This window comes from Gobius niger (assembly GCF_951799975.1).
Source record: "Gobius niger genome assembly, chromosome: 15".
NCBI classification, from domain to species: Eukaryota; Metazoa; Chordata; class Actinopteri; order Gobiiformes; family Gobiidae; genus Gobius; species Gobius niger.
In genome coordinates, this window is record NC_136866.1 from 25332183 (window position 1) to 25346891 (window position 14709).

The following is a 14709-nucleotide window of genomic DNA, read 5'->3' on the forward strand; positions in this document are numbered from 1 at the left end:
CACAATAAGCATGGTTTGCCTGCAGGCGAGCCTCCTAATTAACCCATGACTTAGGTCTGGAGAAATTGCTCCCGACAGGTTTGAGCCCAGTAGCATGATGAGTCAAGTTTCACAATGCAAACATTAATGTGCATTATTCATCATTCAAAGCCGATACTGGAAAAAAATACGATATCCTGTATCCTGTATTGTAACTTGTGTAACCTGTTATAGCTGCTTTAAAGGGACTATACAGAGTTTAAAAATGTTAATATTAAGTATTTTCCTCCCCCTACATGTTCCAGCCATGTCCTTATGTGTAGAATGAGCCCAGACCTGTTCACCACAACTGCCTCTAAAATCCTGCCTGTCACTCAGAAAGGTGTTAATTCGGGTCGAAGTGCCGTCATGCACGAGGTTAATATAGAAGCTGCAGTTACACGTAAGACCTGAGGTGGCAGTAGTGAGTATAAAAAAATACCAACTTGCATCTAGTCCCTTTAAAAACACGACTATCCCCAACTGAATCTCTGTGAATATGGGCATGCTGTACATCATTTTGAAGCAAATCGGTGAGTGTTAACCTCCGCCAATGTATTTTTAATTGCTGCTCAAATGCTGCGGTGAGCAACAGTATGCTAATGCTAGCGGCAGGATAGATACAGACGGCATCTTTGAAATCGCCCATATGTGGTCATGTTTGAAAACAGTTAAGGGGGAAAACAATTTGAAGGAATATCAAAACGTTCTCTAATTATTCAAAAACTACTTTAACATACGCTGAATTATGAATATAGTTTTCTACTGAATAAAGATACAAAGACATGGAGAGGAGCAAAGTGGTTCAACAGCTCATAATTACAGAACACTAGAGAATGCTAACATGAGGTTACATGTTAGCATCGTGCTAATTCTAACGCTAGCTAGCGCTACCTACGACTGCCGTTTTTTTCCCTTCGACTGAACAATCTGCTGTGAATAAACATCCATATGGACCTGATTTACACTTGACTTTATTTGTATGTGATAAATAAGTTTATATTTCACCAGAAAATGGCAAAAAAGAGTGAAACATTTGTCTGCCGTCTGTATCTATGCTAATGCTAACATCAACTAATCAAAAATGCTGAAAGAAAAACTGATCCAACATATTTGTAATGTATAAGTTAATGATCAGATCATTTTCTATGAGTATGAATCTATCTATCTATCTATCTATCTATCTATCTATCTATCTATCTATCTATCTATCTATCTATCTATCTATCTATCTATCTATCTATCTATCTATCTATCTGTCGTTTTATCCATCATGTGCACACAAACACTGAAGAGATAGTACAATACTGTCACAACAGTTAAATGAAAAATCAATTAATCCCTGCCCTGACGGCTGTATCTCCTCATTTGGCTGTAATTGAGACACACACCGAGACACGAGACGACCGCAGAGCTGCTCAAGGGGAGCGAGGCCACGACACGCAGATAGAGTCCTGTGGTCTCGTTACGGTGGGAAACGCCAGGGTCCCGATCCAGTGGGGATGATGAAGGACCGTGGAGAGGAGGCCCCGGAGAAGCAACAAAGACGGCTTTAGTTTCACTGGCGGAATGCATTTGCATAGCTTAGAAGCCGAAGCGTCTGAACCGGGACTCATGAAAAGACACCCCAGCAATCGCCCGGACTTCGATGCAAACGAGCGGGAGAAGAGAGAGAGGGGGGGGGTGTCAGAACTTCCCTCGACGCAAAACCGAGATCAGAAACATCTGTGCATCCCGCCGAGAGTGACTACGGCAGACTTTGATGGAGTAAGGACATTTTAAAGCCAGAATTAAAAGAAAAAAGCACACAAAAAATCACTATAGGAAGGATAATATTCGCCCTGAGATTACATATGGAATTAACGACACTTATTTAGACAGACTAACTTCAGAAGATACATTTCACCTCATTTATATCAGCCTCGAAACCATTTGAATTCAAATATTCAAAATGGGATGGATGTTCAAAGAGTAAAAGAAACATTTTAGGCGTTGTCATTGTCATTGATGAGGACGATATGTAGGGCTGTCACAGGGCATGAGATTTATCATCCCTTCATTTATTTGGATTTTCCCTCCATTTTTCTAATGTAATACTTGCCTGTAATACTAGTTTCGACCCAAATCAAGTTGTGTTTTATTGCATTTCATGTTTATTTTGATCCTGTCCTTTTTGAACAAAGCTTTACTGTCATGTTTAAGCTTTAGTTTGTTTCCGTGGCATTAAAAGGTCCTCACTTATATCGTTTATCACAATATTTTCCTGCCCCAACATATCGACACACCCCACCAAGCTACCGTGAGTTAGCTTTGCCCGTTAGCCTGTTAGCTTCTTCTTCGTGATTCCATTAGTGTGTTGCGCCTCCGACCCGGTGCAGGGAAAGTTGCAAAGGGTTTTTTTCTGGCCAGGGACACCAGGGAGAGATGATAGACCCCCCAATCATGCCATTAACACTTGTATTAACCCCAGAGGAACTACGGGAAGGATTTATTACAGTAAAAAGTGACTTAGTTCTTCTGTAAAATGAGCAAAGCGCTGATCACATTTTAGAGCGGGTCCCCAGGTGTTGGCATCGATATTTTGGAGGCCAGGAACCTAAAAACATGAGAAATATGGAGGAATTAAAAAACAAAAATGTGTGTTTCTTATTATAATCAAGCTGCATTGTCTCGCAGTCTTGTTATGTAATATTTCATGACTAATCACTCATGAATCAAATAAAGAAAGAAAATGAAGAGAAAAAACAAATCTATTTTTGACCTTGCGTCCCTAATGAAAACATACAGATATATGATCCGCGAGTGTCTCCTCTCCCTCTTCACGGTGGAGCGAGGAGCCACCATCAATCGGCGTAAATGGCCGAGGCGGCGGCACTTAGCAGCGCACTGTGTGATTTCTTCATTACTACATCATGATTCCACCATTTCTGAGGCAGTGACACACGACATCTCGCCGGCGACAATTCACTTAGTCTCAATCACCTCATCTCAAGTGGAAAAAAAGGTACTGGCTAGATTCTCTAAAGGCAATAATGCTTCTCCTTGAGGTGCAGGCTGGGGCAGGTATTACAAGAGACATCCAAACACATCGCAAACACTGCTCATTAATGTTTGTCTTTTTGCCAGCGCCAAGCACAAATGGTTAGCAAAGGCCCCACAAGTTTTTTTGCTAGTAGCTGATTATTGGTTCATCTTCATAATAAACGGAAAAATGGTAATAGCAAAGCCAATTTGTAACTGAAACATCCATAATTCAGGACTACTTGTTCCCGACTGTTCAGATCACGTAAGCAGGGGTGTGCCGTCCCCGGGAGTGGAGATGGTGGCACAACAACAAAATTGTGAGGACAAAATATCATTAAAAAATAACGTAATAAGGGGGAAAATGCATAATACAAACCCATGCATGCAAGTTTACCATAATGCAGAAACTGTATGATTTGGAACTATGAGTCCAAAGAATGAGATCAGCTGACGACCACAACCTCCTGAATGACCAGGTTATTCTATTCCATCAATCGATTCTTTCTTCTTCCCTGATTTTAACGGAATATCCCAAGATGACAACGCCAGGAGTCATCGGGCTCACATTGTGAAAGAGCCAAAACAGAGTCCAGATCTTAACCCCTTTGAGAATCGTTTTGATGTGCTGGAGAAGGCTTTGCACATCATCAATACAAGATCCTGGTGAGAAATGAAGGCAACACTGGATCCTTTGACGTTGCAGAAGCGTATTCACCTTAAATCCGGGAGTTCGCGTGTGTTCCGCCCTTTGTCTTGTATTAGTTTACATTGGTCAAGAGAAAATCAGTTGCTACACGGACACAAACACTTTCCCTTGTTCTCCGCTTAGTGAACTTCGCGCTCTACCGGAAAAGTTGTGACAAAGGAAGTGCCGATCCGTGGCCGGGGCGACATGAGGTGAATCAATGAAGCAAAGCCACAGTGAAGCCAAAGGTGATTCAATCGAATGTTGGAGTGGTTGTGTGTTTTGACTGAATCCCCTCCCCAATTACAGATGTGCAATATTTGGGTCTCACAGAACCACCAAATCAGCCACATTACTTAAACATAACATAGTCTACAATGACATATCACCAATGGCACCTGCCCTGAAACCATATTTTGAGAACCACTGCAAATAAATTACACGTTGCATCACTATACACTATAACACACGGCAAAACCACTAATTATTGAGAAAATTTAGGTCCAAAACAATCCTTTCTTACCTGCACACTATGGATGAGTGAGCGTATCATGGAAAACCATTAGCAGAAAAGGGTAATAAACACGTCCTGGATTACGGCTCTCCATAAAATGTCACCACTTTGCGATCCCCATAATGTGCCTCCCATCTTATCTTAAAGCGATCCCGTCACATGAGCTCCCCTTTCACCTGCCGCCATCCAGCACGCCACTCGATCTCCGTGACCTAAACCACTTCACTCGCCAAACCTTAAGAGAGCACAACAGGAGTCGGCACGTCAAGCATGTTAATGTTTTGCTACCATCAATAGCGTGTTGACTCCTGAACTTTGCCGATAGATTTTCATATCAAGCCTCTTGAGCTGCTCACACAAACACGAGCTATTTTACTGAGAGTTCAGAGACAAGAGGAAGTTACAAGGCTGGCTCTGAATGATACAAGGTTATTGCAGAGGACATGAGTTCACGCACATTTGAGTGGCGCACAATTAGTCTATCCTCGAATCGAAGGGAAATCATTGGTTATGCGATTTCAGACGCTCATGCGAGGCCATTGGCTCTCAAAGCGGGACCTTTGAGTCTTGAAGGCCAAGACCTTGTAAAAATATGTGTAAGATCTGTGTGAGGGAAACACAGCTTACATCACACCTGACCTTTTGGCAAGTACAAGGTTAAAGCAGGATTTATGAGTCAGTAACCAACAATAATAATCTAAAACAGTGGTTATGAGCCAACAGGGGGCCGCGAGACGAATAGCAAATAAACAATGTGAATCCAGCATCATAAACAGATTTGGAATTTTTTGTTGCTTGAAATGATCTATATCAATTAGTTTTTACTGTGGGCTTGGCTAAGGACTGGTGTGGACATGTCCCCACCAATATTTCACACCTTTTCCTTTCATTTACATTTGTGGACAGTAACTCGGGCGGCAGCAGCTGTGCAGTGTCATACCGTTTTTAAGTCCCGCAGCTCTCGCTTTCTGTTGTAATGTGACACATCAGCGTAGGTTTACAGGGGAACATTACATCTTCTCATTGTGGGATCTTTCACCAAAACTTTACCCAGATGTGGTACTTTAGGCTTGGAGAGAGGACAGTCAGCATGACACCAAACGTACACCCTTGACTGTCGGGGCCCTGGATTATTTGCATGCTATGTTTGAGTGTCCCATCCTTGGAAGATACAAGCAACAAATAAGCAACTCGTGCCCCTAGGCCATAAGCGCAACTGCAGGTGTCGTATCAAGGGAGAGAGGGATATTGTACATCCAATTACACAATGGAGATAATTTTTTTCACTCAAACTTGACTGTAAATACTCCTTAAGTGGCGCAAGCCCTCAGTTAGCTTTGCCCGTTGGCCTGTTAGCTTCTTCTTCGTGACTCTATTAGTGTGTATTGTGCCTCCGGTTCGAAGCAGGGAAGGTTGCAAGGGTGGTTTTCTGGCCAGAGACACCACGTGGAGATGAAGGACCTCCCAATCATCCCATCAACACTTGCATTACCCCCAGAGGGACTACGAAAAGGATTTATTACGGGAAAAAGTTACTTAGTTCTTCGCTTATCCCATTTTAGATTGGGTCCCCAGTTGTTGGCATCGATATTTTGGAGGTCAGGAACCTAAAAACATGGGAATCTCTGCGCTGGGTGATCACAGTCCAGTGTCCAAAACTTGAGCATGGATCTCAGTCAGGATTGGCTACAGCTGGAGGATTAAGCTGACTGGGCGTGTTTTGGGTTGCCAGAGAACATGAAACGCGTGACTGGGATTTATCCATACACCTCAGCGGCGGTGATTGCATATTTTAAGTCACGCTCCGCACACTGTAACTTCAGCTGGCACTTGGGAACAAAGACCGCGTGATGTATGCTTCCGCCGGATTTAAATTACAACCCACACGCGGCGCTTACAAATGCAGGAGTATAATGAGGGAATTTGGCTGACTGCGCTCATGAGAGACTGTTTAACTGAAGCGGCAGATCCTACAGCGCATAGACACACATGTACACACACACACACACACACGCCTTCAAACAACTCAATCTGCTTCAGAGTCACAGACAGCAGGTGCTTTGAGCAGCAAGTTCACACTCGCGCCGCAGAAGGAGGAAAAAATAAGGCTGTGTTTATTGAGTTTTTTTTTTTTTTTTACAAACTTTGGCATAAAAAGCAGTGAATCAAACTTAATGAGATAAATCACATTCACATTGATTAACACAGGTTTTGGTCCAAATTCTACAGTGCTGTGTCCCAGGTGTGCGGAAGCAAAACAGCCCCATTGTCCCGGTTGACTGTCCCATGGGAACGTTTCCAGATTTCAGTGACCGCCAAGACATGGGATCGCTCTGAGGAATGCTGCAGGTCTGAAGAGAATCTCAAAAATATTATCACTACAAGACCACATGAACCTTTTTGGATTGCAACTAGTACTGCTGCCACTACTTTGACAACTACAACCACCTTCATATGTAAGTTTTTATTCGGGGCTGCAGAGTTTAAATTGAATTTTCAGCTGTTAAGTGTTTGAAAACATCTAAGGATTAGGGAGGATCGTTGTTATTGTTTATTTCCGCGATTTTCACCAGATGTTTTGGTGACTGGTGGGCAAACAGCTGAGCTTGAAGAGCTGTTTATTTAAAGCAGTACTAAGTAACTAACTATAAATACTACACTGACAGAAAAGATGAAGGAAAAGAGGGATATTGTACATCCAATTATACAATGGAAATATTATTTTTTTACTGAAACTTGGCTGTAAATACTGTTTAAAGTGACGCTAGCCCGCAGTTAGCTTCGCCCACTAGCCTGTTAGTTTCTTCTTCGTGATGTTTTGTCTTCTTGATGTTTTGACGTGATGACACGGCGATCCCTCTCATAGTGGCATTCCTATCTGTGTTTTAAGTTTACATACTGCAAACTGAGGTGGACATGTGGACATTCTCGTTAAAATATGGAGAGCTGAGCCTCCCAATGGTTTCCAAAACTTCAACTTCATCTTAACAGATGTGTAATTCCTAAACAGGTGCTTTACATATTTTTTTTTAAACTTAATTGTACTGTATCTGAGGTATTTTAGTCCAGTGTTTCTCAAATGGTGCATCAGGTGCCTCAAAATATACTGCAGAATAACAATGACAGTTTAAAACAACAGGACTTTGTATTTTGATAGTAAATATACGTAATAAAACAGAGCCAATCAGTCAATAGTTATTATAACTTGAATTATTATCATTGTTTTATATATTTGGACTACATAATGGACTAAGAGGGCGTTTAGTGCGGGCTAACTGAAGCTCGTTCATGCTAACAATTTGTTTTTGGAGCCAGCCCTATTAGAAAAGGGCAAAAAACAAGACTAGCAAAAGGGAAAATAAGACAATGTTGACATGGACAAGCCTGTGTTCAATAATGACTTAGAGAGAGGAAAAGAAGTTTCAAAGGAAAGTCCATTTGCTTCAGGAAGAAGGAGGCAAAAATGTGTCCATTCTTAATGTACAGTCTATGGCTTTGATGCATTTTAAGTGGGTCCCCAATCAGCTGAGAACCAGAGAACTGCAAATTTTGAGTCATTTTATTCTTCAAAATCATCTCTGAGCGAGAGGATAGTATATCCTGGGGTCCATATGTTGCTGATGGGCCTGACGTTGCCAACCCCGCCATCATATAGAAACGCCTTTAGAAGCGATATGGGATATGATTACATCTATAATGAGCTGACAGCACTACTACTATCACTGCTACCAGAAGCCTTATGACACTATCACTGCTCCAGCTACCACCTCCCTGTAGTTCTTAGCGTTTGTACTCCTCCTCACACTCCATTGCAGCACCTAAAGAAGCATTACGGGATATGATTCCTTCTAATGAGCTGCAAACGTCATGTGTGCGCACTCGGAGCAGTATGTGCAGCCTTTTCAATCAAAGCCCCGCATACTGGTTCCCGCTTTGATCTGGCAGCTCCGGAACATGATGAGCAGTGAGTCCTGTCTCCACTGGATAAACTATGCATCCCGGAGAAACTGATTTACGGCACGTCCGTGGATCTCCGATGAAGAGCGAGGCACGCGCTCCTCCAAACATCAATCTTTGATAAGAAGCGGAGCTGCGGCCCCGGGCGCCAACGGCAAAGGAGCGCTAACTCAATGCTACAACAACAACATGGGAATTTTACACATTGTGGAGCTGTGTCTTGTACAATCTATGCATGTTTGAGAAATTATGTGTATTCAGCGAGTTTCTGTCTCAAGAGCTCTAAGGGCAATGTTCAACCTGCTGATGCCGCTTTATATCAATTCTATCCAAAAGTTGACAGTTATTAGCCTCTCAATAAATCGCTTCTCTGCCTCTCTGCCAACAAAGAATCATTTTACAGAAGGTTTCTCGGCTTAATGCATTAGGACTGCGTGAAATACAAAGTAAAACTGTCCAAAATAGACAAAAACAGCCAATAAAAGCATGAAATTTGGCATTTAATGAGTGCCGTCAGACTGGCAATGCAAATGTGGAGAAGAGTTAAAGGTCCTATATCATGCAAAATCCACTTTTTTGAGCTTTTAGCCATGTTGCTATTTCCTCTTACTAGCCTACTCTGGACACCTGTTCCTTTTTCTTACCTAACAAAGTTGGAATTTCTCTCCGGGATTCGGCGACTATCACCAAAACAGTGTTTTCTGTGACTGTCTCTTGATGGATGCTCGGGGAACCTTCGCCAGAATCAAAGCGGATTAACTTTTATGACCAGCGCGAGTCCCATTTTGTAAACACCCGATGAAGGGGCCAGGACAGAGCGGTGAGTCAATCAAAACGTGTGTTAGCCATTTATGAAGCAATTTATGTTGCAAATGTCAACTCCTTATAACTTATTGCTGTGATATTCATATTTCTTTGACTGCTAATGTTGCGTATTAGCTCGGAGAGAGGGGGCGGGTTTTGCAAAATACCCCCAGAAAAGTAGTAGTAGAGGTACAACATATCAAATAAATGCCTATACTTTACTTTGGGATGGCTAAAATAGCATAATACAGATCCTTTAAGTTTAATCCAAGATGGGTTAATTTCCGATTGTTAATGAGATTTGGTGGCATTGCTGGATAACTATAGCGACAGAGTACCTTATTAACTATTTAATTAATTTCCTTTTGGTCGCATCTCATGAACAGCCGATAAGAAGCATAACATTTGGCATTTAATGAGTGACGTAGGATTGAGAAGATGATAAAAGGCTGAAGAGTTTAGTTTAACTGCAATGGGTGTACATTTCAGATTTGGTGGCGTAGTTGGAGGAATGTATTTCCTTTTGGATATTCCTAATGAAAACACCATATTATTTCCGCATGAAAACTGGCCCATCTAATAGAGGAAATATGTTCATAAATCTAAAAACAACCAATGGAAGAATTTGCTGTACAACACAAATGTATCGTCGAGGTTCATCTATCACTTCTTTGTAGTGATTGATCTAAAACTGCTGCAAAAGTATCTACAGTTCAGTGACTTCTTCATCTGAGCTTCCGGCTTCATCAAATGACTAGGACATGAACACAACATGAAAAGGACAACTCCGTGAGTGCTACAGGTATATGTGCAACAGGTGCATAAAGCCAGGGTCTGCTCCTGCAAGCTGTCAGGCCTGTTGTGTTGTCTTTTCACTTCTTCTGATTGAAGCAAAACAGACACATTGCATGACAAACTGCCGAGGCGTTATTATATTATTTTAATAGTCTTGTACAAGGGTTATCGTGATTTGGCATTCTAGATCTACATTTGCCTCCAGCGCGAATCAGGAAGTCAGAGGCTAAATTAGCACCGCGCTAGCATTGGCAGATCGCACTGTTCCCGCCTCAAATCTGTCTCACTATGAACTGTGGCTGAGATGTGCTTCTGATTAACTCAAGTGAACAATTGGGACCAGCAGGGATGTCTGCGAGAGCTAGAAATGCGTTCAGGCAACAGCTAAGTAACTTTATGCATGGCTTTCACGGTTTGATAACACAGTAATTCAGGTAGAGCAGCTTTAAGTTATGTTAATGCTATGTTAATCCCGCACCATGTTCTTTCATTATCAGTCCAATAAATCAAACCAACTGCCAACGTTAGCTCTCCATTGTTTGATGTTCTTGTATTAGTTTAGCCGTTCTAAATGTCAAGCTCTTAATGTTTTATGATTATAATAATGGGCTGCATTCGTGTTATAATAAACATAATCATGCCTTACACTTGTATTGCGCTTTACAAGCCTGTAATGCCAAGTTTCTCAAAGCGCTACACTGTAGTCATTATTCACTCACTCCACACTCGGCGTTGGTAAGCCACTATCCACAGCCACAGCTGCCCTGGGGTAGACTGACGGAGGCGAGGCAACCAGCCTGTGCCATTGGCCCCTCTGACCACCACCCACTCACTCACTACATTCACCCAGGCTTCCTGGTGTTCCCAAACGGTCTCCCATCCAACTCGGGCAGAGCAAAGGGGGTATGGTGTACGAGCGATCGCTGTTATTGTTTACTTCTGCAATTTTTGCCAGATGTTTTGGTGAATGGTCGGCAACAGCTGATGCATCCAGGTCTCTAACTCGGTTTTATAAAATGATAAATCTATTACAGCGCAAGAGAAGCAATGCCCTGTTTATGGACATTGTTTTTGCCCATCATAGGTCTTTAATACATTTTTTATCAAAAATGCAAACGTAAAATGCCTACCATGGCCAACGGATGTGAAGACATCGCGATCGCTCGTATTGTACTTTACAAACTAGATTTGACACATTTATCTCAGCGCCTATACAGTACACCCATCAAATGAATTATTCACTGCACACTTGGCATTAGTGGTAAGATACAATTGTCAGGTTGACTGACATATGCCACTCTGAGTCACCACGAACTACATTCTCACAGGTAATGTGTGTAAAGTGTCTCGTCCAATGGTACGACAGTCTGTACCAGTCAGAACTGCTGACCTTTGGATCTGCAGACAAGACCCAGTAGTTACCAAACACCAAGTACAAGCTCAAAACTAAATATCCCCTTACAAGCACCACCAAGCTAAGAAAAATATCAAATGAGGACCAATTATGATCTAAAAATGGGGTAAAATCATCCTAATCGGTGTAGACCATGTAGACCAAGAAAACACATAAATGCATTACTAGCCATATTAATAAATCAGTATAAACGAAAACTGTCATATCCAGCCCAAGTACCACTGTGAAGACCAACTGTTGCACCAACTGACACAACACTTTGTGATTAAGTGCATGGTGAACTTTTACAAATCCAAAGCCAGCACTGGTAACAACAAAGAAAAACAAAACGGCGTGATCTTTCTAGAAGGTTCATCTCCTGCTCGCAGCATCCAAACTGGGTGTAAACATGATCCGAACACCTAAAAGAAAACACTTAAATGCATTACTATGATTGTGTTGAAGATGACCCAGAGTGCCACCTGACGAAGCCCAAGTCCCACCACGAAAACCAACTGTCGCACCAAATGACACAGTGTACGTCTTGATTAAAAAGTGCACCGTGAACTCCAAATGTTTTACAATTCCGATCCTAATATTTGTCCGAGAATCGCAGTGATCGTTCTCCAAACAGCCCTATCTTTCCAAAAAGGTTTCCAGAAGGCACAGTAGCCCATCCAGCCTTCACACCAAGATGTGTCAAGAGACTCTATCCCATGTCTTAACTTCTCCTGCAGCCCTCTTCTCGGGGCCTCTGCTTTGGCACGTTCGGCCCCCTCCAGCCTCCGTCTAAAGGTGTGCCCATTCCCCCCCTTGCATTTGCGCGCACACAGCCTATACACCGCTTTATCCCGACAACAGCTGCTTCTGTTGCCGCGGAGACGGCGCTTCATACGAGCCGTCATTTGTGCTGTGTTGTCGTACACGAGCCCGACAAGGTAAGGCGGGATACGTGTGCTTACTGCTAAGTGCAACTCGGAGAAGGAGGAGGAGGAGGAGGAGAGGCGGCAAGACACACACACACTAGTCGCTCCACACGAGAATCACCCGTGGTTCTGCATACTAAGCGCGCGCGGACATTACCACGGCGCGCGTAATGACATGCGAAAAGCCCGTCTCTTCTCCTGCCGGTGGACCTTTCGCAAATCGTCCCATGTTAATAAACGCTTCGCACGTGTTCCAAGGCAGACATGTCAATCCGTGTAAAGACACATAGCCCAGTGCACCGACCAACCGTGACTGGGTGACTGATGGGATGAGATAGGGGGGGGGGGGGGGGGGGGGGGGGGGGGGGGGGGGGGGTCGTCTCTCGCACCAACTCAGCAAAAGGATCGGAACAACATGTGCGCAGCCCCGTTTCCAACATGACATGCAACGATTCCAGCAGCCCCCCTTTCCTCCGGAGTCCGAAGTGGCCGTTTGCGCGATTCTGGTTTCATAGTAGGGGCTACTTTTGCAAGGTCATGAGCGCATAATTGGACACACTCACCGTACACTCCCTGGCAACGGACGTCCTCCACTACGAGCGCAGCCAGCAAGCCCAAAACGCTGATAATTAGATCCATCCTCGCTTGTTTTCTTTTTTTTTTTTTTTTTCCCCTCTCACGTAAATCTCTGCATATCCAGCTCTCAATGGCAAGAAGTCCTTTCCGGGTGCATGTGTGTGTAGCGCAGGGGGAGGCGAGAGGAAGGCGCAGCTTCTTCTGTAAATTATGTCCCAGTGAAGGTATTCAGGAGGCAGGCGATGCGATGCTTTTTTCTTTTCCTTTTTTTTTTTTTGGGTGCGCACTCACGGCAAAGAGCAGCCGAGGAGGACGCGCTCTAGCCCGGCCTTATTTACGAGACCGACCCGCTGCTGTCCCCCGCGCACTTCTTTGGCACTAAGTTGATTCAGTTAAAGCCAAAAGGGGGGACGGGGAGGGGGGGGGGGGACGGGACGCTGTCTCGAGTCAAAACGCGAACGCCGTAGCAGCAGTTGTCATCCAGACGCATAGCCGGGGCGAAGGCATCACCGACAACGCAAGGAATCAAGTGGGTTAGTCGCTGTTAAGTGGCTAGCTCGCGTTGCTAATTGGACAGCGGCGCTCACGGGGGCGATCGTATCACGACTGCAGCCCGCTCGGCATCCTCTCCCCTCTCCCGGGCGGCGAAGACGAGAGGTAGGGCCGGCCCTTGTCTGTCCGGTGAGGTCTGCCGCTGCCGCGTCTTCTCCCCCCTCTCTCCTCCTCTGCAGCCCCTTCTTTCGCCGACGCACCGCTGTCGTATAGTTGGAGGAGAACGACTATTCTTTTTTTTTTTTCTTCTTCTTCTGTGAGTGTCCCCAGCCGAATGATGTGTCCGCGACGGAGGCGATACACAGCGGAGGAACAGTCACGTTGCGCGATACGTGCTACGAAGAGCGAGTGGCACAACCGCACCACAGCAGCCGCTCCGTGGCTACGTCAAGATGTGCGTGTCTTCTTCCAGCGCTCATCTGTATGGGAGGCTTCGCCCGGCGTCAGGGAAAAGGCATGAGAGTGCAGCTGCTGGATGGATGCTGAGAGCGCGCGCAGAGAGCCGCGGAGGGGAGGGAGGGATGGAGGGAGTGAGGGGAGAGAGAGAGGGAGAGAGAGGGAGAGAGAGGGAGAGGAGGAGCGTTGGAATTTCAGTGCGTCTGAGTTTCGCAGTCCACGCTCAGAAGAGTCACAGGGTGTTTGAAACAGCGGGATATAGTTAACCTCTTAACCAGTTCAGCTTTACCCAAATCTAAAAGCTTCTTGAATAAAGTGTCAAAAAAAAAATAGATGGAAATGCAGCAAAAGAGCGACAAAAACTTGACAAAAATGTGTAAAAAAGTAACGAAAATGCAACAAAAAAATCCTCAGAAAAAGTGACAAAAAGCGTAAAAAATGCATCAAAAAAGCCAAAGGAGAGGAACAAAAAGCTGACAAAAATGTGACAAAAGAAATCGACAAAAAGTGATGAAAAAGCGTTAAAAAAAATCATCAAAAAAGCCACAAGAGAGTCACCAAAAAGCAACAATAAAGTGACAAAAAAGTGATAAAATGCAACTAATGAAATCTTAAAAGAGAAACAAAAAGTGATAAAAAAAAGCGTTAAAAAAATCATAAAAATTGCCACAAGAGAGTAACAGAAAAGTGACAAAAATGCAACTAAAGAAATCCACAAAAAAGTTATGAAAAAGCGTAAAACAAATGCATCAAAAAAGCTATAAGAGAGTAACAAAAAAGTGACAAAAATGTGACAAAAGAAATCCACAAAAAAGTGATAAAAAAGCGTAAAAAATCATCAAAAAAGCCACAAGAGAGTTACCAAAAAGCAACAAAAATGTGACAAAAAGTGATGTAAAAGTGACAAAATGCAACTAATGAAATCTTAAAAGAGAAACAAAAAAGTGATAAAAAAGCGTTAAAAAAATCATAAAAATTGCCACAAGAGAGTAACAAAAAAGTGAAAAAAATGCAACTAAAGAAATCCACAAAAAAGTTATGAAAAAGCGTAAAACAAATGCATCAAAAA

General features: G+C 43.4%; 1 protein-coding gene and 1 long non-coding RNA gene across 5 annotated transcripts in view; one reads left to right on the forward strand and one right to left on the reverse strand.

The window, feature by feature from the left end:
* The window catches only part of LOC306975210 (MAM domain-containing glycosylphosphatidylinositol anchor protein 2), a 489592-nt gene extending 476497 nt beyond the window's left edge, over nt 1-13095 (reverse strand). For all 4 annotated transcript variants that reach the window (XM_079572669.1, XM_079572670.1, XM_079572668.1 and 1 more), the window contains exon 1: nt 12680-13095. In XM_079572669.1, the coding sequence (XP_079428795.1) occupies nt 12680-12755 (76 nt within the window). In that variant the 5' untranslated portion in view covers nt 12756-13095. The remainder of the gene's footprint in view (nt 1-12679) is intronic.
* LOC306975364 overlaps nt 1-14709 on the forward strand; it is a 712990-nt gene that overhangs the window by 558885 nt on the left and 139396 nt on the right. The gene's annotated exons all lie outside the window — the stretch shown is intronic.